We start from the raw sequence: 27,060 nt of genomic DNA on the forward strand, positions 1-27,060 counted from the left end.
TTATTCGTATTGCAACTAACAACCTCCTCCTCCTTCTCTTCCCCCTCTTCCTCTTTAACCTCTTCCTCGTCCTCTCTTCATCCTCCTCCTCCTCTGCCTCCTCCTCTCCCACTACTTCTCTCTCACTCCTCTTCTCCCTCTACCTCCTTTCCACCTGTACCTCCTCCTCCTCCCCTTCCTCTCCCACTCCTTCTCTCCCTCCACCTCCTCCTTTTCTCACACCACCACCTCCTCCCCCTCCTCCTCTCCCACTCCTCCACCTCCACCTCTAAATCCTCCTCTTTCTCTTCCTCCTCTCCCACTCCACCTCCTCCTCTCCTCCTCCTTCTCTCCCTCCACTTCCTCCTCTTCTCACACCACCACCTCCTCCCCCTCCTCCTTCTCTCCCTCCACTTCCTCCTCTTCTCCCTCCACCATCTCCTCCTCCTCTCCCTCCTCTTCCACCTCCTCCTCCTCTCCCTCCTACACGTCCTCCTCCTCTCCCTCCTCATTCACCTATACCTTCTCCTCATCCACCTCTTCCTCCTCCTCCTCCTCAGCATGCCCAGTGTGACCAGCTCCTACGCTCGCCGTTGTGGAGCTCCTGTGGTGCGGTTGTGAACCCTGAGCCCTACATCCAGGCCTGTATTCAGGACCTGTGTGGATGCAGCAACACTTCTGACAGCTTCTGTGTCTGCAGCACCCTGGCAGAGTACTCCAGACAGTGCTCCCATGCTGGGGGACAGCCACCCCACTGGAGAACAACAGCCTTCTGTGGTAATGGGACATCTCAATTACTGTCTGGGTGTTCAGGAAAACATTTCTTGGATTACAGTAGAGTTGTAGATCAAAAAGTCACATGCAAAAAATAACTCTTTATTTTCCATAGTCAGCTTCAGATCACACAAATGTTTTAAAAAACAAATAAATATATATTTACATATTTACATATAATAATAAAATGCACTATAATTAACTTTCTTTGTTTTCTTAGACAAGCAGTGTCCGTTCAACATGGTGTATCTGGAGAGTGGCTCTCCCTGCATGGATACCTGTACCCACTCAGACACCAGCTCACTGTGTGAAGAACACCTGATGGACGGCTGCTTTTGCCCTCACGGTCAGCCTTTAACCAGAACACACCTCAATGTATCAGTATAACAGTGATGATGTTATATATTTAGTCATAATACACATTTGAATTACATTTAGTAATAATAAATATAATTTATAAAGTGTATTTGTACAGATTTCTTTATTTTACAGTTATTTCCATTATACCACAAATAGCATTAGACTAACTCACTGTATCTCATTCTGTGACGTTCATGTTGTATGTTTTCACCGCTCTGTAGGGACTGTGGTGATGTTCATGACATGTTGTATGTTTTCACCACTCTGTAGGGACTGTGGTGATGTTCATGACATGTTGTATGTTTCCACCACTCTGTAGGGACTGTGGTGACGTTCATGACATGTTGTATGTTTTCACCACTCTGTAGTGACTGTGGTGACGTTCATGACATGTTGTATGTTTTCACCACTCTGTAGGGACTGTGGTGACGTTCATGACATGTTGTATGTTTTCACCACTCTGTAGGGACTGTGGTGACGTTCATGACATGTTGTATGTTTTCACCACTCTGTAGGGACTGTGGTGACGTTCATGTTGTATGTTTTCACCACTCTGTAGGGACTGTGGTGACGTTCATGTTGTATGTTTTCACCACTCTGTAGGGACTGTGGTGACGTTCATGACATGTTGTATGTTTTCACCACTCTGTAGGGACTGTGGTGACGTTCATGACATGTTGTATGTTTCCACCACTCTGTAGGGACTGTGTTTGATGACATCTCAAAGCGGGGGTGTATCACTCAGGACCAGTGTCAGTGCAAACATGACAAAGTTTACAACTCTGGAGAAGTATTCAGACAGGACCGTGAGGAATGGTGAGTCAAATGTTTAGACTTGAAGTGCTCAATGTAAAGCACTGTACAGTTAAAATAACAAGTTAAGTTAAGACAGAAGTCGTAATAGAGGGTTCATGTATCTGGTTTATCCTGTAAATGACTTTATCATTTGTTCTGTGTCTGTGATTCAGTGTCGGTAACCATGGTCAGTGGTCCTGTAAATGACTTCATCATTTATTCTGTGTCTGTGATTCAGTGTCTGTCACCATGGTCAGTGGTCCTGTAAATGACTTCATCATTTGTTCTGTGTCTGTGATTCAGTGTCTGTCACCATGGTCAGTGGTCCTGTAAATTACTTCATCATTTATTCTGTGTCTGTGATTCAGTGTCTGTCACCATGGTCAGTGGTCCTGTAAATGACTTCATAATTTGTTCTGTGTCTGTGATTCAGTGTCTGTCACCATGGTCAGTGGTCCTGTAAATTACTTCATCATTTATTCTGTGTCTGTGATTCAGTGTCTGTCACCATGGTCAGTGGTCCTGTAAATGACTTCATAATTTGTTCTGTGTCTGTGATTCAGTGTCTGTCACCATGGTCAGTGGTCCTGTAAAAGTCTTCCCAGCCCTGCTACATGTGCAGTTGAGGAGGGTTCACACGTGACGACCTTCGATGGAAAAGCATACACCTTCCATGGGGACTGCTACTACCCCTTAGCCAAGGTGGAAAGCAAGGTAACTGACAATTCCACTATACTTTTATGAAGAGACAATCTAGATGATAAGTGGATGGCATTTTATATGTCACAACGTTTTCTCATCAAGTTTTTTGTTTTTTGTTTCCCTTCTCTGTTTCAGGATGAAGCCAGTCCAAAGTTCACTGTGCTGGTCCAGCTGGTTCCCTGTATAAGACAGAAGTTTGACACTTGCCTCAAGAGTGTTGTGGTTTTGCTAAACAATGATAGAAACAACGTGAGTATTACCTTCATTAAAAGATCGAGATTTGACATATACACTTAACCTCTATGGACTATGTGGGACGTTAGCGTCCCACTCTATTCAACAGCCAGTGGAATGGGGTGGCGCGAAATACAAATACCTCAAAAATGCTATAACTTCAATTTCTCAAACATATGACTATTTTACACTATTTGAAAGATAAGACTCTCATTAATCTAACCACATTGTCCGATTTCAAAAAGGCTTTACAGCAAAAGCAAAACATTAGATTATGTTAGGAGAGTGCAAAGCCAAAAACAATCACACAGCCATTTTCAAAGCAAGCATATATGTCACAAAAACCCAAACCACAGCTAAATGCAGCACTAACCTTTGATGATGTTCATCAGATGACACTCCTAGGACATTATGTTATACAATACATGCATGTTTTGTTCAATCAAGTTCATATTTATATCAAAAAACAGCTTTTTACATTAGCATGTGATGTTCAGAACTAGCATACCCACCGAAAACTTCCGGTGAATTTACTAAATTACTCATGATAAACGTTGACAAAATACATACACAATTATTTTAAGAATTATAGATACAGAACTCCTTTATGCAATCGCGGTGTCAGATTTTAAAATAGCTTTTCGGCGAAAGCACATTTTGCAATATTCTGAGTACATAGCTCGGCCATCACAGGCTAGCTATTCAGACATCCGTCAACTTCGGGCTCACTAAACTCAGAATTACTATTAGAAAAATTACCTTTGCTGTTCTTCGTCAGAATGCACTCCCAGGACTTCTACTTCATAAACAACTGTTGTTTTGGTTCCAAATAATCCATAGTTATATCCAAATACCTCCGTTTTGTTCGTGCGTTCAGGTCACTTTCCAAATGCGAGCGCATTTCGCGACAAAAAATATCTAAATGTTCCTTTACCATACTTAGAAGCATGTCAAACGCTGTTTAAAATCAATTTCGATGCTATTTTTCTCGTAAAATAGCGATAATATTCCAACAGGACAACGTTGTATTCATTCAAAGAGGGAAAGAAAAAAATTGCGAGGTTTCATGGACACACATCTCCAGTCTCTCTGTCACCAGGCAGTCCACTGACAAACTCTGCTGCTGTTATCTGCCCAGAGACAGGAGATGCATCAATCCGGTTTCTGAAGGCTTTAGAGAGCCAATGGAAGCCTTAGAAAGTGTCACGTCACAGCACAGATACTGTAATTTCGATAGAGATGCAACAGAAGGACTACAAATTGTCAGACAGGCCACTTCCTGCTTGAAATTTTCTCAGGTTTTTGCCTGCCATATGAGTTCTATTATACTCACAGACACCATTCAAACAGTTTTAGAAACTTTAGAGTATTTTCTATCCAAATCTACTAATAATATGCATATTCTCATTTCTGGGCAAGAGTAGTAACCAGTTTAAATCGGGTACATTTTTTCTCCGGCCGTGAAATTACTGCCCCCTAGCCCAGACAGGTTAAGCATATACACATGTATATTATACACCATCTCTATGTATGTACAGTCAGGTCCAAATTAAAAGGCATCCTTGATAAAGATGAGCAAAAAATACTATTAAATAAAGGTCTTTGGCCACGCACACCAGTGGTGGGTTTGGTGTCAAAAAGAAGAATCATATGCAAAACAGAGCCTGATACCTGCTGTATAAAATGGTGGTGGATCTTTGATGTTATGGGGCTGTTATGCTTCCACTGGTCTGTATTGAGGAATGGTCTAAGATCCTTCCCAATGTGTTCTCCAATCTCCTAAAATCTTCTAGAGAAAGGCTCAGTATTGTTATCCTCGCAGGGTGAGGTATTGAAAAATAATGAAAACAGGGGTGCCAATCATTTTGGATCTGACTGGATAAGTACTTATATGTATGTAAAATGTATATACTGCACATCTAGTCTTGTGTTGAATAGGATTAGTTGATCATGGCTATTGTTTTCTTTTCCAGGCTTTGGTGATTACCGCCGATGGGAAAGTCAGCCACAATGCACAGATCACTCTGCCTTACAATACAGGTGGGAAATTGAATAATTAACCTCTTAACCTCTCTGGGCTAGGTGGGACCCACCTACTCAACAGCCAGTTGAATCCTGTGGCGCGTTTTTCAAATCCTTAGATATGCTATTACTTAAATTTTTCAAAAATATGACTATTTTACACCATTTTAAAGATAAGACTCTCGTTAATCTAACCACACTGTCCGATTTCAAAAAGGCTTTACAACGAAAGCAAAACATTAGATTATGTCAGCAGAGTACCGAGCCAGAAATAATCAGACACCCATTTTTCAAGCTAGCATATAATGTCACATAAACCCAAACCACAGCTAAATGTAGCACTAACCTTTGATGATCTTCATCAGATGACAACCCTAGGACATTATGTTATACAGTACATGCATGTTTTGTTCAATCAAGTTCATATTTATATCAAAAAACAGCTTTTTACATTAGCATGTGACTAGCATGTGACTAGCATTCCCACCGAACACTGCCGGTGAATTTACTAAATTACTCACGATAAACGTTCACAAAAAGCATAACAATTATTTTAAGAATTATAGATACAGAACTCCTCTATGCACTCGATATGTCCGATTTTAAAATAGCTTTTCGGTGAAAGCACATTTTGCAATATTCTCAGTAGATAGCCCGGCATCACAGGGCTAGCTATTTAGACACCCAGCAGGTTTAGCACTCACCATAATCATATTTCCAAACAGCGGCGTTTTGTTTGTGCGTTCTAGACACTATCCTAAAGGCTAAATAAGGGTGACGAGCATGGCGCAATTCGTGACAAAAGAATTCTAAATATTCCATTACCGTACTTCGAAGCAGGTCAACCGCTGTTTAAAATCAATTTTTATGCCATTTTTCTCATAAAAAAAGAGATAATATTCCGACCGGGAATCTGCGTTTAGATAAACAGACAAAGGAAAAGAAACCATTCGGTCGAAGCGGGCACGCGCCTAAGGCCATAGTACTCTGAGTGGCCACTTGCCAAAAGCGATAAAGTGTTTCAGCCAGAGCCTGCCTTGATATCGTTCAACGTTTTCCCGGGCTCTGAGACCCTATGGACGACGTAGGAAGTGTCACGTTATTGCACAGATCCTGAGTCTTCAATAAAAAGAGCCAAGATGAAACACTACTTCTCAGACAGGCCACTTCCTGCTTGAAATCTTCTCAGGTTTTGGCCTGCCATAGGAGTTCTGTTATACTCACAGACACCATTCAAACAGTTTTAGAAACTTTAGGGTGTTTTCTATCCAAAGCCAATAATTATATGCATATTCTAGTTACTGGGCAGGAGTAGTAACCAGATTAAATCGGGTACGTTTTTTATCCAGCCGTGCAAATACTGCCCCCTATCCCCAACAGGTTAACCTCTATGGGCTAGGTGGGACGCCTACGTAACAGCCACTGGCAGCCTGTGGCGCGATTTTCAAAACGTTAAAAATCCTATTACTTCAATTTCTCAAACATATGACTATTTTACAGCTATTTAAAGACAAGACTCTCGTTAATCTAACCACACTGTCCGATTTCAAAAAGGCTTTACAACGAAAGCAAAACATTAGATTATGTCAGCAGAGTACCAAGCCAGAAATAATCAGACACCCATTTTTCAAGCCAGCATATAATGTCACCAAAACCCAGAAGACAGCTAAATGCAGCACTCACCTTTGATGATCTTCATCAGATGACAACCCTAGGACATTATGTTATACAATACATGCATGTTTTGTTCAATCAAGTTCATATTTATATCAAAAACCAGCTTTTTACATTAGCATGTGACGTTCAGAACTAGCAAACTTCCGGGGAATTCGCTAACATTTTACTAAATTACTCACGATAAACGTTCACAAAAAGCATAACAATTATTTTAAGAATTATAGATACAGACCTCCTCTATGCACTCGATATGTCCGATTTTAAAATAGCTTTTTGGTGAAAGCACATTTTGCAATATTCTAAGTACATAGCCCAGGCATCACGGGCTCGCTATTTAGACACCCGGCAAGTTTAGCACTCACCATAATCATATTTACTATTATAAAAGTTTGATTACCTTTTGTTGTCTTCGTCAGAATGCACACCCAGGACTGCTACTTCAATAACAAATGTTGATTTGGTCCAAAATAATCCATCGTTATATCCGAATAGCGGCGTTTTGTTCGTGCGTTCCAGACACTATCCGAAATAGTAAAGAAGTGTCGCGCGCATGGCGCAATTCGTGACAATAAAATTCTAAATATTCCATTACCGTACTTCGAAGCATGTCAACCGCTGTTTAAAATCTATTTTTACGCCATTTTTCTCGTAGAAAAGCGATAATATTCCGACAGGGAATCTCCTTTTCGGCAAACAGAGGAAAAAATCACAAAGGCGGGGGCGGTCGGGTCACGCGCCTAAGCCCAGTGTCCCTTGATCGGCCACTTGAGAAAGGCGATAATGTGTTTCAGCCTGGGGCTGGAATGACGACATTCTGTTTTTTCCCGGGCTCTGAGCGCCTATGGACGACGTGGGAAGTGTCACGTTAGAGCAGAGATCCTTAGTAAATGATAGAGATGGAAAAGAAGTTCAAGAAATGGTCAGACAGGCCACTTCCTGTAAAGGAATCTCTTAGGTTTTGACCTGCCATTTGAGTTCTGTTATACTCACAGACACCATTCAAACAGTTTTAGAAAATTTAGGGTGTTTTCTATCCATATGTAATAAGTATATGCATATTCTAGTTACTGGGTAGGAGTGGTAACCAGATTAAATCGGGTATGTTTTTTATCCAGCCGTGTCAATACTGCCCCCTAGCCCTAACAGGTTAAGGTGATTACGCCTAAAATGTCATACCCAAATCTAACTGCCTGTAGCTCAGGCCCTGAAGCAAGGATATGCATATTCTTGGTGCCATTTGAAAGGAAACACTTTGAAGTTTGTGGAAATGTGAAAGGAATGTAGGAGAATATAACACAATAGATCTGGTAAAAAATAATACAAAGAAAAAAACAACTATCCTATTGTATTTTTTTGTTCCATCATCTTTGAAATGCAAGAGAAAGGCCATAATGTATTATTCCAGCCCTCAGGTGCAATTTAGATTTTGGCCACTAGATGGCAGCAGTGTATGTTCAAAGTTTTAGACTGATCCAATGAACCATTGCATTTCTGTTGAAATGTTGTATCAAGACTGCCCAAATCTGCCAAATTTCTTTATTAATAACTTTTCATGTTCAAAATTGTGCACTCTCCTCAAACAATAGCATGGTATTCTTTCACTGTAATAGCTACTGTAAATTGCACAATGCAGTTAGATTAACAAGAATTTAAGCTTTTTGCCAATATCAGATATGTCTTATGTCCTGGTAAATGTTCTTGATACTTACAACCTAATGCTAGTCGCATTAGCCTACGTTAACTCAAACGTCCCAAGGGACACTGATCCCACAGAAGTTATTAACCTCTTGACGTTACCCTAGGATAGGGGGCGCCACAGCGCATTTTGAAAAAAATTCGTGCCCATTTTCAACGGCCTACTAATCAAACTCAGAAGCTAGGATATGCATATAATTAATACCTGTGGATAGAAAATACCCTAAAGTTTCTAAAACTGTTTGAATGGTGTCTGTGAGTATAACAGAACTCATATGGCAGTCAAAACCCCGAGACCGATTGAAACAGGAAGTGGAATTCTGAATTGTGGACTCAACTTCACATCTTTCCCTATTAATCACACCGTGAGCTATGGTTCATTGAGCACTTTCTATTGCTTCCACTAGATGTCCCCAGTCTTTACACAGTGGTTTGAGCCTTCTACTGTCGAAACTGAATAAATGAGACGCTGTGGAAATTGGTCACAGGGGGAGGGCCATCACCATTATGACGCCGGCGGCCCTGTCTACCCCCTCCTTTCGAAACGTTTTGAAACACAATACAATCGTCCCCCTCGAATCTTATTGGCTCTCTTGTTGAAACAGGCCCTGAAGATTTATGTTATACAACGTTTGACATGTTTGAACGAACCTAAATGGGGGAAAAATGTTATTTTTCGAAACCGCTGTCCCGCGCCCGACGGAGCATTTGGATACAGCCTTCAGACGCGCTAACAACAGCAAGCTAATGGAACATAAAGGATGGACTTTTTCGAACGAAAATCTATTTGTTGTGGACCTGGGATTCCTGGAAGTGCTTTCTGATGAAGACAACTGAAGGTAAGGGATTATTGACAATATTATACAAGATTAGATGTTATATGCGATTGTTCCAAGATGGCGCCGAGCTGGAATTACTAGCTAATTTTCTGAGTATCGCATCCCCTTTTATCGCAAAGTGTGATTACCCAGTAAAGTTATTTTTAAATCTGGTATGACAGGTGCTTTTAAGAGATATTCATCTATAAATCTTAGAATGACAATATTACATTTTAAAAATGTTTTCGAATAGTAATTCAGTAAATTGTAGCACTGTTTCCCGGGATGCATTTGAGGGAAAATAGTTAGTGAACGTCAGACGCCGATGTAAAATGCTGTTTTTATATATAAATATGAACTTTATTGAACAAAAGAATGCATGCATTGTGTAACATGATGTCCTAGGAGTGTCATCTGATGAAGATTGTAAAAGGTTAGTGCTGCATTTAGCTGTTTTTTGGTTATTTGTGATGCATGTGGTTGGTCAGAAAATGGCTATGTTGCTACTTTTACCATGTACTCCTCTAACATAATCTAACGTTTTGCTTTTCCTGTAAAACCTTTTTGAAATCGTACGACGTGGGTCGATTCAGGAGAGGTGTATCTATAAAACGATATGAGACAGTCCTATATTTGAAAAAAAAAAATATTAAATTTCGTTATGCTAATGTACCCAGGAGTTTTTGGCTGGATGTTGATCCCGCTTACGGGACGAGATGCTCAAGTTAAGCAATAATGACCGAGAGGGTGTGATATATGGCCAATATAGCATGGCTAAAGGCTGTTCTTGGGCACGACACAACACCTCTTACCAATGGTACATTGGTCACATACTACAATCCCCCAATGTGCTTTATTGCTATTATAAACTGGTTACCAACGTAATTAGAGCAGTAAAAATAAAATGTTTTGTCATACGGTCTGATATAACACATCTGTCAGCCAATCAGCATTGAGGGCTCGAACCACCCAGTTTATAATAAAGATTATGCACACCCTTCTATGTTCTGAAAGTGCAACCAGTAACATATAATGAAACATAGAATGAAACATTCGCCTGTATAAATATCAACTACCTAATTCTATGTATTATTACACTATACTTCCAAAGCTATTTACACAGCATTAAGTACAGTAATGTTTAATGTTATTAAATAGACATTTTTTAAATAAAAAATGAATAATATTTAATTTTGGTAATCCCCCACCCCTCTTTTCTGTTCCCAGCTGACATTAGTGTACGGTGTCCATATTAGGACAACCTCAGTCTCAGCAGGAGCTCTTTCAGTCTTGTTCCCAGTTGACATTAGCGTATGGTGTCTATATTAGGACTACCTCAGTCTCAGCAGGAGCTCTTTCAATCTTGTTCCCAGCTGACATTAGTCTATTTGTTTTTCTTCCCATAGCTGGCATCAGTGTGTTCAAGCCGTCATCCTTCCACATAATGCTCCAGACCAGCTTTGGGCTGCAGGTTCAGATCCAGCTGGTCCCTATCATGCAGGTCTATGTCACCCTGGATGAGAGCTACAAGAGCAAGACACAAGGTAAGTTAACTCCCAAGTTGTAGGCATATACCTCTGAAGGTGAACAGATATCAGTTATATATGGAGTTTAAGTTCTACTTTATGCAAATGGGTTTATATGGTGTTGATTTCTGTATGGTGTAGGTTCATATGGTGTTGATTTCTGTTTGGTGTAGGTTTGTATGGTGTTGATTTCTGTTTCTATTTCTTCTAGGTCTGTGTGGGAACTTCAACAAGGTTCTGTCTGATGACATGAAGACCCCTCAGGGTATGGTGGAGGGAACAGCCTCTTCATTTGGGAACTCCTGGAAGGCTAATCCTACCTGCAAAGACAGAGAGGAGAGGCTGGATGACCCCTGCTCCCTCAGTGTGGAGAATGGTAAGACCTCTTCACTAACTCTTTTTTAATTGAAGGATAACCCTTACATGACACAATAAAAAGCAGAACATAAGCATTTCATAAATGTTTACGTCAACAACCGCAGTATCATGTCATTGGATCCAAAGCGATGCAGCAAGCAGCAGTTTATACAGTATCAGACATATTTGAACTCTTACCACCTGTTTACTCAGAGAACTATGCTAAACATTGGTGCTCCATGCTAAGAAGTTCTGACAGCACTTTTGCCAAGTGCCATGCCATGGTGGACCCCGAGCTTTACTACAAGGTAATACATTTTGTATAACTGGAACTGTAACATTACATTGAGTTACATCTGGTTTGGATTGCTTACAATTATATCTTGGCTGGTTTGTGGTATATGTACACTTGTACGTATTTGTCCTAAACTTTCTTACTGTTTTTAATGCTGTTTGTAATACTGTTTGTCATGCGAAAGCTCTGGCCAATGAGATTTGTTATATATTTATTACATATGGAACATTTACTTAAACTTGATATTTTCTGCAGCGATGCACGTACGCTAGCTGCAACTGTGAGAAGAGTGAAGACTGCCTGTGTGCCGTCTTTTCATCCTATGTGCGAGACTGTGCCACCAAGGGAGTGGTCCTGTCGGGCTGGAGAGAGAACGTGTGTGGTAAGTGATTTACACTTCTCATATTTATGTCTTGTCATATATTAGTGAAAGGAGATGACATTATAGGCCTCTCCTGACTACCAATAAAAGGTTCAATAATATTCGGATTAGAATATACGCATTCTGCAAATGGTTCTACTGCCATTGCTAAAAGTATGGGAGACAGGGGACAACCCAGGGAAATTTCACTGCCATTGCAAAAAATAGGGGAGACAGGGGACAACCTTGGCGAATTCCACTGTCATTGCAAAAAGTAGAGGAGACAGGGGGTAACCCAGACAAATTCCCCTACTCAGGGGAAATTGCAGTAACCAGTCGACCGGTTGTGGATGTTTCTAAAAGTTTTTATTGTGGCATCTAGTTTGTATGACAAACACATTTTTCATTTCCTCTTGGGGAATAAATTATTACCTTGACCAGAGCTAAAAAATAAAGTACCGTGTCTTCTCATCTCATCTGATGTCAACTTTAACAACACTTACTTACTTAATTAATCCTCTTCCTTCCTGGAGTAAAATAGAGCCTTTAGTAAAGTTTTCCAACACTGCCAATCTTAACTTTATCCAACACTTTACATATTTCCCTGCAACCAGACAAATACACTGGTAACTGCCCAGCGTCTCAGACCTACTCTGACCATCTCCAGAGATGTCAGCTGACCTGTAGCTCCCTGGCCAGCAAACGGCAGGGTTGTACCAACGACTTCCTCCCCGTGGATGGTTGCTCCTGCCCGGACGGACTCTACATGGATGACAGGGGCACCTGTGTACCCATGGACAAATGCCCCTGCTTCCACAACGGGGTCCACATCAAGCCTGGGAAGTCCATCAACATTCAGGAGGAGCACTGGTAAGAGACTGTTTCCATGTAATAAAGTATCTAGCTACCTATTTATCTGACTACTGTCGTGTCTTTGGCTATGCCGGATTAAGTGATATGACATGCTATCCTATAAAATCCTTTCTCTGTAATTAATATTCCTGATTAGCTAATCATGTAAATGTAATTAACCTCTCTAGGATATGTCGTCCCACCTACGCAACAGCCAGTGGAATCCCATGGCGCGATGCTATTACTTCAATTTCTCAAACATATGACTATTTTACACCATTTTAAAGACAAGACTCTCGTTAATCTAACCACACTGTCCGATTTCAAAAAGGCTTTACAACGAAAGCAAAACATTAGATTATGTCAGCAGAGTACACAGACAGAAATAATCAGACACCCATTTTTCAAGCTAGCATATAATGTCACCAAAACCAAAACCACAGCTAAATGCAGCACTAACCTTTGATGATCTTCATCAGATGACACTCCTAGGACATTATGTTAAACACTACATGCATGTTTTGTTCAATCAAGTTCATATTTATATCAAAAACCAGCTTTTTACATAAGCATGTGACGTTCAGAACTAGCATACCCACCGCAAACTTCCGGTGAATTTACTAAATTACTCACGATAAATGTTCACAAAAAACATAACAATTATTTTAAGAATTATAGATACAGAACTCCTTTATGCAATTGCTATGTCCGATTTTAAAATAGCTTTTCGGCAAAAGCACATTTTGCAATATTCTGAGTAGATAGCTCGCCATCACGGGCTAGCTATTTTGACACCCACCAAGTTTGGCACTCACCAAACTCAGATTTACAATAAGAAAAATTGGATTACCTTTGCTGTTCTTCATCAGAATGCACTCCCAGGACTTCTACTTCATCCACAAATGTTGTTTTGGTTCAAAATAATCCATAGTTATGTTCAAATATCCTATGTTTTGTTCTTGCGTTCAAGACACTATCCGAAGGGTGATGAAGGGTGACGCGCGGACGCGTATCGTGACAAAAAAATTCTAAATATTCCATTACCGTACTTCGAAGCATGTCAAACGCTGTTTGAAATCAATTTTTATGCGATTTTTCTCGTAAAAAAGCGATAATATTCCGACAAGAAAACCCTGTTTTCGTTCAAAGACTCAAAGTTGAAAATGGCCTCTTCACGTGCATGCGCAAGCCCGTCTCATTGTTCTCAGATCGACCACTTACCAAATGCGCTACTGTTTTTCAGCCATGGGCTGCAAAATCATCATTCAACATTCTGCCGCCTTCTGAGAGCCTATGGGAGCCGTAGGAAGTGTCACGTTACAGCAGAGATCCTCAGTTTTCAATAAAGAGAGTGTAGAAGGCCAAGAAATGGTCAGAGAGGGCACTTCCTGTACAGAATCTTCTCAGGTTTTTGACCGGCCATATGAGTTCTGTTATACTCACAGACACCATTCAAACAGTTTTCGAAATTTTAGGCTGTTTTCTATCCAAATCAAACAATTATATGCATATTCTAGTTTCTGGGCAGTAGTAATAACCAGTTTAAATCGGGTACGTTTTTTATCCGGATGTGAAAATACTGCCCCCTACCCTAGAGAGGTTAACTAGAAAGTCGGGACACCACGGAAGAGTGTTTATAGAGCCGTTATCTTCCGAATAAACTCTTAAAAACGTAGTAATATTTCACATCGATAGCCGTCAATATTAATCCTCATCTTATTTTCAGTCTCATAATGAAAGTTGTAAATTCTTGGTTATCTTCACGAACCCTGTCTAACAAGTTGAATCAGCAATACAAAATTGGGTTTAATTATTTATATACCAAATACCTAAACGAATCACACAGAATTACATGTACACAGAATGCAAATGATGTCATACAGAAAACGGCCCTGGTGGACGGAGCCGACATGGCGGCTTGTTACACAAAGAAAGGGGGTTGGGCTTGAATGAAAGAGGGGGAAGACTGAGGAACAAAAGGAGAAGCTATGCTATCGTAAATACATTATCGTATGCAGTCTAAATTACCGCCCATTTGGAAAAGGGAAATGCAATAAATATTTACTCTGAGCTGCGCTTCGGTAGGTTGGTCGTAGATGCTGGCCGTGTTGGCCAACAGAGATCTTCCTGTCCTCGGAAGAATGTCTCTGGTGGTAAATTGGATACGTTGTGGTATCTTCGTCGTGTGTTAGACTGGATCTGTCGTCCGTCCTTTCCTAGCCCACGTCTACAGCGTCCGCTGCTAACTCAACGGCTAGGAAGTATCACTTCTGTAGTGAATAAGTTCAAAGTTCATACCATTTGCCACCAAAGCTCACGCCGAGGTTGGCTTAGTTCTGTACTTGACATGTGTGTCCTTTTAACGCAGAGGCTGCAGACCTCCATAGTGGAACCCTGGTTACATTGTGTCATTGTCTTATATAGTGGCGAGGGGAGCAGGGTGTGTTTCATCGTTTATAACCCCTGTCTCTTCACAGGGGCAGGCCACTGATTAAGCAGGGCACTTTCCTTATGAAAACCCAATTCTCTCATTTGGAAGCTAAAATTACATTTAATCTCCTAACAAACAATCTCAATATCAAACATTTAAATGGCACAACAATTCCATGTGAATTTGATAACTAGAATGTGTGGGCTTTCCCAGGTACAGTTTATGTACCTGGGAAAGTCATAATGTCTCAGATGACAACCGAACTGACATCCAAACTCATTAAGTTCCAACGCATATTTCCAATTGGTTCTATTACCGAAATATGGATCCTTTTCCCCATTTGTTTGATGTTCAAAGCAGCAAATATGTCATATTACCTGCTAGTATAAAAAGTACACAATCCTGCAATGTTATTCCAATATTAAAATAGCTCTTAATATCATGTGTGTTCTTCTAGTGTCTGCAACAATGGGAAGCTTCACTGCCGTTCCTGGAAAATGCGTTCAGAGAGTAGTAAGTAGCCTTTCTGTGTCCCTTTGCTATTCATATCCCATTATCCCTTTGATGTATACAGTATTTGACCTAGACTTGGGCTGAAATACTATATGAGAGATAATTTCAATTACTTGAGTCCAGGACTAGGCTTAATCTGTTTTAAAACGGCCCTAGAAGTATTTGAAAGATAGTATTTGAACCCAAATCTAATTTGACAACTTATTGTGTAAAAATAATGAAACTGCTTCTGTTACAGCCTGCCAGTCGCCAAAGGTGTTCTTGAACTGCTCCAATGACCTGGGAGTACAGTGTTCACGGAGCTGTAGGAACCCGGATTTCATGGACTGTGTGAGTTGACTTGTTGACTTCCATTAGTACCTGACCTAAGGGTTGTGTTCTTTATTTAATTCCGTCTCTCTTCTTGACCACAGTTCTCCGCAGAGTGTGAGTCTGGGTGCAAGTGTCCCATGAGTCTGTGGGAGGATGGGAAAGGTATGTGTGTGAAAAAACATGAATGCCCATGCAGCCATGATGGATTCCTCTACGCCCCAGGAAAACAGATCCCAAACGGATGTAACACTTGGTGAGTTATTGAGGTTTTATGGTTATATGTTATTATCTGATCAAAAACGATACAGTGTAAGGTTATGCGGTATGATATCACGCTATATGATATGGTACCATAAATAATAGAAATTCTAGACTAAAATGAAATGGAATGAGATTTCATGACACAATATGAGGGCTTCCTTCATCCTTTCTAGCTAATGTGATCATGATTGTTTTTGAAGAGGATATTTGACTTAGTGTCTCTCATACTGTACACATGTAGCACCTGTAAGAGTGGGAAATGGGACTGCACAGATAAGAAGTGCCCAGGAACCTGTAGCATCTATGGCAGTGGCCATTACAAAACCTTTGATGAGCGCACGTATGGCTTCCAAGGAAAATGTGGCTATGTGGCTGTCCAGGTAATCAATGCGTATCAGGACATCTCAATACATTGCAATTTATTTCAATTAAGTGGTGATGTGTTTTTATACAAAAAAATATGTTTGTATAATAGTACTGCTGTTGTCTTCTATATTACCAACTAATCATTTAAATTGCCAAAGTCTCATTTGGTCTCTAAAGTACTCTCTCCCTCTGTCTCTCTTTAAGAACAAATGTGGGAACCAGCCTGGCCAGGACAAATTCATGGTGATCACAGAAAACATACCGTGTGGAACCACAGGCACCACTTGCTCCAAGTCTGTCAGGGTTCAACTGGGGGTAAGACTGGACAAAAGACACACTCGAACAGGCGGCTGGTGGCACCTTCAATGGGAAGGATGGGCTCATAGTAATGTCAGGAATGGAATGAATTGAATGGCATCAAATGCATGACTGGTTTTGATGTGTTTGATAACATTCCATTTACTCCACTCTAGGCTTTATAATGAGCCATTCTCCTTTCTATACCGGTTGGATCATAATGTGAGATCATTTGACATTCATAAATACAAAAAATACATAATTTTGCATTATTTAGCAAATGCTCTTTTTCAGAGCGACTTATTCAGAGTGACAGTACAATTAGTGAATTCAACTAATGTAGGTAAAATCACCATCACAATCATTGCAAGTAAAACTTTGCAATTAAAATGTTCTTCCAAATAGCCACTAACTGCAAAAATCAGTACGAAATTCAAGCAATTTATTTTCTTCATAAAAAGCTTTAGAAAGTGTATTGTCTGTCATAGTTTTGCAAAATTCCGGTAACTTTCCCCAAATTCCCTGTTTTTCCAGAAATCATAATTGCAATTTTTCTGAAATTACGAGGGAATAAGGAGGAAATCCTTGAAATCCTTTCTGGAAAACCTGGGATTTTGGGGAAAGTTACCTGAATTTTTCAACCCTAATTGTCTGTGAACAGGAAGTTCTAAATACTTATCCTTACAGAGAACAGAGCTGAAACTATCAAAGAAGACCTATGAAGTGGTGGACCTAGGAGTGGGCTCTCAGATCCAGTACCGAGTGAGGACCGTCGGTCTGTACCTGATTGTTGAGTCAGACATTGGGATCGCAGTGCTGTGGGACCGCAAAACTACCGTCCGCATCATCCTGGAGCCACAGCATAGTGTATGTTTAGTGTTGAAGAGTTAACACATAGAGAGCAGAACCTGTGATGAAACAGACTTGAAATAGATGAACAAGACATCAGACATCATTGTGTATTGCTAACAGTGATTGATTTGATACAGTTCCACTGTGTATGCCTTATCGTTTCTATGTGTCTATAGGGAGCAGTGTGCGGCCTGTGTGGGAACTATAATGGAGACGGCAGAGATGACTTCACCACGCAAGGTCAGCTGATAGTCAGCAGTCCTGTGGATTTTGCTAACAGCTGGAAAGTGTCAAGCACTTGTCCCGACGCAGAAAGCAACGTCGACCCATGTGGAGCCAGACCCAACCGTCACAACTGGGCTAAGATGCAGTGCAGCATCATCACAGGAAAGACTTTCCAATCGTGCCACAAGAAGGTACAGTGCTGCAGCGGATTGCTATGAATATACCATACAATTATAAACCTAGTGAAAGTATCAGACAGAACACTGAAAGACTGGTGGACAGTCAAACTTCTGAACCAAAAAATACACCCAAATCGTTTAAAACATTGACTTTCTTGTCATCCTCCATGATTTTATTCATGAACATGTCTGTTGTTATATGTGTTTTGAAAAATGCTCTAAGAAACAAACAAAACAAAACAATACAGTATTAGTGCATCTTGTGTGTTCTCTCTGTATGTGTTTTACAGGTAGATCCTACTCTGTTCTTTGAGAACTGTGTGAAAGACTCCTGTGCCTGTGATACTGGTGGAGACTGTGAGTGTTTCTGTACAGCTGTAGCAGCCTACGCCCAGGCCTGCACTGAAGCTGGAGTCTGTGTTGCATGGAGAACACCAGAAATTTGTCGTAAGTACAACAAATCTTTTTGGGGTTCATTATGCTTGTGTTCCAAAGGTCACACACTTCCACTGTTTGACTGTCAGGCGTGGCATTGAAATGATTTAACATGTCAGATGTAATTTGACTGATTAGAATTTACAATGCTAAGTAAATGAAGATGTTGTTGAAAGAACCCAAACTTGGAGACAATGTGAGGACGTGGATCTAAAGTATATTTTAGCTTGTTGGTTTAAACAGATATCTTAATGTGTAACGTTATAGTGGATCACTTTTGACCAGGGTACCTAGGGTTCTGATAAAAAGTAATGCACTTCATATGGAATAGGGTGCCATTTGATGAGGGCATGCAATGTGTATTCAGTGTATGAACCTGTACGTTTTCCCTCTTGTAGCTGTGTTCTGTGACTACTACAACGATCCAGGTGAATGTGAATGGCATTACAGCCCTTGCCACACACCTTGCTACAAGACCTGTCTGAATCCAAGTATGACCTGTAACAACTCTCTTCCAAATCTGGAAGGTGAGGCAGCATGCTGTTTGATTTGATTGGCATCAGCCTGTATGTTTGTTCCATATGCACATGCCCTTATTAACAAAGTATTAATATGTTTTTTGACCTCAACTTTATTAAATGTAATAACTAAATCAAAACAACTAAATCACACTGTCTTCTTTATAGGTTGTTACCCACAATGCCCTCCAGAAACACCTATATTTGATGAAGAGACCGGGGAGTGTGTTGAGGAATGTAATAAAACAACAACACTACCACCATCAACAACACCATGGACACCAACAACTACCACACTGACAACAGAACCTCCAACAACAACACCAATACAACCAACAACAACACCACCAACAACCACACCAATACCACCACCAACAACACCAACACCACAAACAACAACAACCACACCAATGCCAACAACAACCACACCAACACCACCAACAACAACAACAACACAAACAACAACACCAATGCCACCAACAACAACAACACCAATACCACCAACAACGACCACACCAATACCAACAACAACAACACCCCCACCAACAACAACAACACCAATACCAACAACAACACCAATACCACCAACAACGACCACACCAATACCAACAACAACAACACCCCCACCAACAACAACAACACCAATAACACCAATACCACCAACAACACCAACACCAACAACACCAATACCACCAACAACGACCACACCAATACCAACAACAACAACACCCCCACCAACAACAACAACACCAATACCAACAACAACACCAATATCACCAACAACAACAACACCAATACCAACAACACCAATACCACCAACAACTACAACACCAATACCACCAACAACTACCCCCCAGACAACAGAGCCAACAACTACTCCTTGTATTCCTACCTGTGAGTGGTCAGAATGGTATGATGAAGATGATGATAAAGACAAGAGTGACTGGGAAACGTATTGGAATATCACACAGAGTGGAAAAGAAGTGTGTGAAGATCCACAGGATATTGAATGTGTAGCTACAGACTACCCTGATATGAGCTTAGAGGACTATGTAGCTTCGACAGGACAAGTTGTGGAGTGCGATGTTGACTTCGGTTTAATATGTGAAGAAAATAAACAGACTCAGAGACCATATAAGTGCAAGAACTATAAGATTAGAGTCCTCTGTTGCGTTGAATGTTTATCAACAACATCACCAAAACCAACAACAACAGCAACACCACCACCAACAACCACACCATTACCACCAACATCTACCACCTCAAAACCACCAACAACAACAACATTACCACCAACAACAACACCAATACCAACAACAACAACTACACCAATACCACCAACAACAACAACACCAAAGCCAACACCACCAACAACAACAACAACCACACCAATGCCAACAACAACCACACCAATACCACCAACAACAACACCAATACCACCAACAACAACAACACAAATACCAACAACAACAACAACACCAATACCACCAACAACAACACCAATACCAACAACAACAACCACAACAATACCAACAACAACACCAATACCACCAACAACAACTACACCAATTCCACCAACAACAACCACACCAATACCAACAACAACACCAATACCACCAACAACAACAACACAAATACCAACAACAACAACAACAACACCAATACCAACAACAACCACACCAATACCACCAACAACAACACCACCAATACCTCCAACAACAACAACACCAATACCACCAACAACAACACCAACAACAACTACAACACCAACAACACCAACAACTACAACACCAATACCACCAACAACAACCACACCAATACCACCAACAACAACAACACCAAAGCCAACACCACCAACAACAACAACAACCACACCAATGCCAACAACAACCACACCAATACCACCAACAACAACCACACCAATACCAACAACAACACCAATACCAACAACAACAACACAAATACCAACAACAACAACACCAATACCAACAACAACCACACCAATACCACCAACAACAACAACACCAATACCACCACCAACAACAACACCAACACCACCACCAACAACAACCACCACACCAATGCCAACATCAACCACACCAATACCACCAACAACAACCACACCAACACCACCAACACCACCAACAACAACAACCACCACACCAATGCCAACATCAACCACACCAATACTACCAACAACAACCACACCAACACCACCACCAACAACAACACAAATACCAACAACAACACCAATACCACCAACAACAACACCAATACCACCACCAACAACAACACCATTTCAAACAACAACAACCACACCAATACCAACAACAACAACCACACCAATACCAACAACAACAACAACACCACCAACAACAACACCAATACAACCAACAACAACCACCACACCAATACCACCAACAACAACAACAACAACCACACCACCGACAACAACAACACCAACACCAACAACAACAACACCACCAACAACAACCACACCAACACCACCAACAAGAACACCAATACCACCACCACCAACAACAACACCAATGCCAACAACAACCACACCAATACCAACAACAACAACAACAACAACACCAACACCTACAACACCAATACCACCAACAACTACAACACCAATACCACCAACAACAACCACACCAATACCACCAACAACAACAACACCAATACCACCAACAACTACAACACCAATACCACCAACAACTACAACACCAATACCACCAACAACAACCACACCAATACCACCACCAACAACCACACCAATAACAACAACAACAACAACAACACCAATACCACCAACAACAACCACACCAATACCAACAACAACAACAACAACAACACCAACACCTACAACACCAATACCACCAACAACTACAACACCAATACCACCAACAACAACCACACCAATACCACCAACAACAACAACACCAATACCACCAACAACTACAACACCAATACCACCAACAACTACAACACCAATACCACCAACAACAACCACACCAATACCACCACCAACAACCACACCAATAACAACAACAACAACAACAACACCAATACCACCAACAACAACCACACCAATAACAACAACAACAACAACACCAATACCACCAACAACAACCACACCAATAACAACAACAACAACAACAACAACACCAACAACACCAATACCACCAACAACTACAACACCAATACCACCAACAACACCAACACCAACAACACCAATACCACCAACAACTACAACACCAATACCACCAACAACTACCCCCCAGACAACAGAGCCAACAACTACTCCTTGTATTCCTACCTGTGAGTGGTCAGAATGGTATGATGAAGATGATGATAAAGACAAGAGTGACTGGGAAACGTATTGGAATATCACACAGAGTGGAAAAGAAGTGTGTGAAGATCCACAGGATATTGAATGTGTAGCTACAGACTACCCTGATACGAGCTTAGAGGACTATGTAGCTTCGACAGGACAAGTTGTGGAGTGCGATGTTGACTTCGGTTTAATATGTGAAGAAAATAAACAGACTCAGAGACCATATAAGTGCAAGAACTATAAGATTAGAGTCCTCTGTTGCGTTGAATGTTTATCAACAACATCACCAAAACCAACAACAACAGCTACACCACCACCAACAACCACACCATTACCACCAACATCTACCACCTCAAAACCACCAACAACAACACCATTACCACCAACAACAACACCAATACCAACAACAACAACTACACCAATACCAACAACAACCACACCAATACCTCCAACAACAACGACACCAATACCAACAACAACAACTACACCAATACCAACAACAACCACACCAATACCAACAACAACAACTACACCAATACCAACAACAACCACACCAATACCTCCAACAACAACGACACCAATACCACCAACAACAACCACACCAATACCAACAACAACAACACCGATACCACCAACAACAACCACACCAATACCAACAACAACAACACCGATACCACCAACAACAACCACACCAATACCAACAACAACAACACCAATACCAACAACAACAACCACACCAATACCACCAACAACAACACCAATACCAACAACAACAACAACACCAATACCACCACCAACAACAACAACACCATTACCACCAACAACAACAACACCAATACCACCAACAACCACACCAATACCACCAACAACAACAACAACGACACCAATACCACCACCAACAACAACAACACCAACAACAACACCATTACCACCAACAACTACCACCTCAATACCACCAACAACTACCACCCCAATACCACCAACAACAACAACACCAATACCAACAACAACAACCACACCAATACCACCAACAACTACAACACCAACAACTACAACACCAATACCACCAACAACTACAACAACACCAAAGCCAACACCACCACCAACAACAACACCAATGACAACAACAACCACACCAACACCACCATCAACAACCACACCAATTCCAACAACAACAACACCAATACCACCAACAACAACGACACCAATTCCACCAACAACAACAACATCAATACCACCAACAACAACAACAACCACACCAATGCCAACAACAACCACACCAAAACCGACAACAACAACACCAATACCACCACCAACAACACCAACAACAACCACAACAACCACACAAATGCCAACAACAACACCAACACCAATACCACCAACAACAACAACAACAACAACAACAACAATTCCACCGACAACACCAACACCACCACCACCACCAACAACAACACCAACAACGACAACACCAATACCAACAACAACAATTCCACCGACAACACCAACACCACCACCACCACCAACAACAACAACACCAGTACCACCAACAACAACAACACCAATAACAACACCAACAACAACACCAATACCAACAACAACACCAACACCACCACCACCAACAACAACAACAACAACACCAGTACCACCAACAACAACAACCACACCAATACCACCAACAACAACAACACCAATAACAACACCAACAACAACACCAATACCAACAACAACACCAACACCACCACCACCACCACCAACAACAACAACACCAGTACCACCAACAACAACAACCACACCAATACCACCAACAACAACAAAACCAACAACAACAACACCAGTACCACCAACAACAACAACCACACCAATACCACCAACAACAACCACACCTAAACCACCAACTACAACAGAAGCCATAACTCTAACCACAACCCCAACGACAACAGAAGGATCAACCACAACCCCCAGGACATCTGAAGAATCAACCACAACCCCAACGACAACAGAAGAATCAACCACAACCCCCAGGACAACTGAAAAACCAACCACAACCACCCCTGTCACAGACACCACAACCACTAAAGCTCCTACAACAACACCTAAACCACCTACTACAACTGAAGCCACAACTCCAATGACATCCATATCACCAACAACCCATGAATCGGTTGTCACTGGTCCTCCAATAACTGTTCCGACACCTCCAATTACAGGAAGTGTAGTCAGTTCAATACCAACCACAACTGGGACACCAACCCCACCACCAATCACTTGTCCTGAGTGGGACAAAGTGGTAAGTACCTCAATATAACCATCACATAATCAACTGGGCTCCCTTTACTTCGATAACACATAGCCAACATTTGATGTCAATGAGGTGGAAAAGTCCTATCAGAGACTTAGCAATTGATTCCTGTGTGTATTGTGAAAGATCTCTGATGACATGTAATTTTCTTTCTCTCGAAACATCAGCAAAATGAGACTTTCTGGCTCTGCAACTGCACTTTGGCCAGATGTATTGAAAACAACACCATTGAGATAATTCCATATGAATGCCCAGAGCCTGAGCCAATCACATGTACTAATGGCAAGAAATCAGTGCTACAGTGGGATGAGTTCTACTGCTGCCAACACTACGTGTGTGATTGTGAGTTGTGAAAGCTTCTTCTTCTTCTCCTCTGACCTGGTCAGGAAGGTAGATGGCCATGTTCAGTTTCTGTAACTAATAACATACCCGTCCTTATCACTAACATTTGGAATAATACTCAATATAAATATTACTTCATAAAAAGAAAAAATTTGACAGAGGATCGTAATGTCTGTCTGCTTTATAACAGTGTATATTTTCATGACAGGCGTCTGTGAGGGTTGGGGAGACCCCCATTATATCACCTTCGACGGGCTCTTCTACAGCTTCCAAGGGAACTGTACCTATGTGCTGATGGAGGAGATGTGGCCACGTCACCACTTTAAGATCTACATCGACAATGTAAACTGTGATCCCACCGAGGATGTGTCTTGTCCTCGAGCCATCATCGTGTCCTACCGCTCAACAGTTATAACACTGAAGAATCACAACCTCATTGGAGCTGCTCAGTTGGAGGTAACTTCGGTGGATAAACTGGCTCAGAAATCAATATAAGCAATTAAAACCATATATACGTTGAATGGCTGGATTTGGGGCCTGAAGGACTGAAAAATGATTTCTTTGAAAATTTGAAAACGAAAGACAATTATTTTCCATTATTTCATTCTCTGAACTGAATTGTGCATTAGTTCTCAACATCCGCAGCTTTCATTGATACAAAATATGAGTTTGATGTTCTCGATCAACTTAATTCAACCTGTAATGTCATGATATTAGTAAGTCACCTTGCCTTTCTTTAAGAGATCCTGAAGATGGATTGATCTCTCTCTCTCTTCCATCCCTTTTTCCTATCCTTTTCTATCCCCCCATCTGTCCGTCTCTCTTTCATCCCTCTCTCCCTGCCATCTGTCTTTCAGGCTCTTATTGATGGAGTTTCCCTGAGACTACCCTTCACACGGCACGGTGTGAAGGTGATGAACTCTGGTATCAACATGGTCTTGGAGATAGCACAACTCCAGGTGGTAGTTACCTTTGGTGTCACTGGCTTCAGCGTCAACCTTCCTTGGCAACACTTTGGCAACAATACACAGGGTCATTGTGGTAAGGACTTAGTTTCATTCATTTGTTGTCCTCAAACTATGTATCGTGTGCAGAGCTGAGAGATTATTGTGAATCACTTAACTTAAACAGAGAACGGTCACTTGGTATTCTGAGCAAGGTGTGAGAAAGCCTAATGGAGCGGTCTTTGAATTGATGGAAATCATTTATCCAAGGTTGGAGGTGAACAACTAGCCTGGTCCCAGATCTGTTTGGGTTATTTTTTTACCAAAAGCCTATGGTTGTTGTCAGATATCGAACCACAGGGTTTGGCAAGACAACACAAACTGATCAGGGACCAGGCTAGCAAACAATGGTTTGGGCTTTCCTGTCTGATGTCTGTGTCTGATATTTTTACTGTATGTGCTGTACTAAATGTGAGAAAGCTCCAACAAAGATTTCAAGTGTATGTATTACTTTTAATAGCTGCAAATGGCAAAATAAACGACTTGAACCTGAACTGTATGCATCTCTTTCAGGAACATGTAGCAACAACCAGGCTGATGACTGCATGTTGCCTGGAGGTCAGCTGGTGGAGAACTGTGCTGTGATGGCAGACTACTGGCCAGCCAAGGACCTTTACCAGCCTGACTGCCATGTGCCACCTGGAATCCCCACCAACTCTCCTCTCCCTGAACCCACACAGAAGCCATGCAAGCCAGACTCCTCTGTCTGTGATCTCCTAAAGGACAGGTAAACATTCCTAAAGGCACTGTGATCTCCTGAAGGAAAGGTAAACATTCCTAAAGAACTGTGATCTCCTGAAGGAAAGGTCAACCTTCCTAAAAGCACTGTACAAGTTCTCTAATAAAATGTCCTGCTTAGGGTGATCACATGTAAATTACCCAAATGCCTGGAATGTGTGGGAATGTAATCATCTACTCCATTAAACAGTCTGTCAGGAGTGGCCAGCTACTTCATTGAACAGTCTGTCAGGAGTGGCCAGATACTCCATTAAACAGTCTGTCAGGAGTGGCCAGCTACTCCATTAAACAGTCTGTCAGGAGTGGCCAGCTACTTCATTGAACAGTCTGTCAGGAGTGGCCAGCTACTCCATTGAACAGTCTGTCAGGAGTGGCCAGCTACTCCATTAAACAGTCTGTCAGGAGTTTGAGTAAAGTTAGAAGTCCTGTTGTAACAATCAACAATCTAACTTATCACAGACTAAAATCTCACATGCACAAATATAGCTCTTTACCCCT

At 41.3% G+C, this 27,060-nt stretch overlaps 1 protein-coding gene across 2 annotated transcripts in view; it reads left to right on the forward strand.

Annotated features, from left to right (window-relative positions):
• LOC106597275 (uncharacterized) overlaps positions 1-27,060 on the forward strand; it is a 36,048-nt gene that overhangs the window by 2,524 nt on the left and 6,464 nt on the right. The window contains exons 6-31 of one of the 2 annotated variants that reach the window (XM_082968188.1): positions 540-756; positions 974-1,099; positions 1,815-1,929; positions 2,472-2,622; positions 2,746-2,859; positions 4,818-4,884; positions 10,463-10,600; positions 10,794-10,958; positions 11,153-11,247; positions 11,490-11,616; positions 12,210-12,465; positions 15,336-15,391; positions 15,630-15,721; positions 15,805-15,956; positions 16,206-16,344; positions 16,535-16,645; positions 17,315-17,494; positions 17,656-17,895; positions 18,174-18,330; positions 18,717-18,845; positions 19,005-22,625; positions 22,695-24,466; positions 24,646-24,820; positions 25,029-25,276; positions 25,678-25,861; positions 26,338-26,551. In XM_082968188.1, the coding sequence (XP_082824314.1) occupies positions 540-756; positions 974-1,099; positions 1,815-1,929; positions 2,472-2,622; positions 2,746-2,859; positions 4,818-4,884; positions 10,463-10,600; positions 10,794-10,958; positions 11,153-11,247; positions 11,490-11,616; positions 12,210-12,465; positions 15,336-15,391; positions 15,630-15,721; positions 15,805-15,956; positions 16,206-16,344; positions 16,535-16,645; positions 17,315-17,494; positions 17,656-17,895; positions 18,174-18,330; positions 18,717-18,845; positions 19,005-22,625; positions 22,695-24,466; positions 24,646-24,820; positions 25,029-25,276; positions 25,678-25,861; positions 26,338-26,551 (9,041 nt within the window). Of the gene's footprint in view, positions 1-539; positions 757-973; positions 1,100-1,814; positions 1,930-2,471; positions 2,623-2,745; positions 2,860-4,817; positions 4,885-10,462; positions 10,601-10,793; positions 10,959-11,152; positions 11,248-11,489; positions 11,617-12,209; positions 12,466-15,335; positions 15,392-15,629; positions 15,722-15,804; positions 15,957-16,205; positions 16,345-16,534; positions 16,646-17,314; positions 17,495-17,655; positions 17,896-18,173; positions 18,331-18,716; positions 18,846-19,004; positions 24,467-24,645; positions 24,821-25,028; positions 25,277-25,677; positions 25,862-26,337; positions 26,552-27,060 lie in introns of both variants that reach the window. The other variant, XM_082968187.1, reaches the window with a different exon arrangement.

This window comes from Salmo salar, chromosome 23, assembly GCF_965601325.2.
Source record: "Salmo salar chromosome 23, fSalSal1, whole genome shotgun sequence".
Classification (NCBI taxonomy): domain Eukaryota; kingdom Metazoa; phylum Chordata; class Actinopteri; order Salmoniformes; family Salmonidae; genus Salmo; species Salmo salar.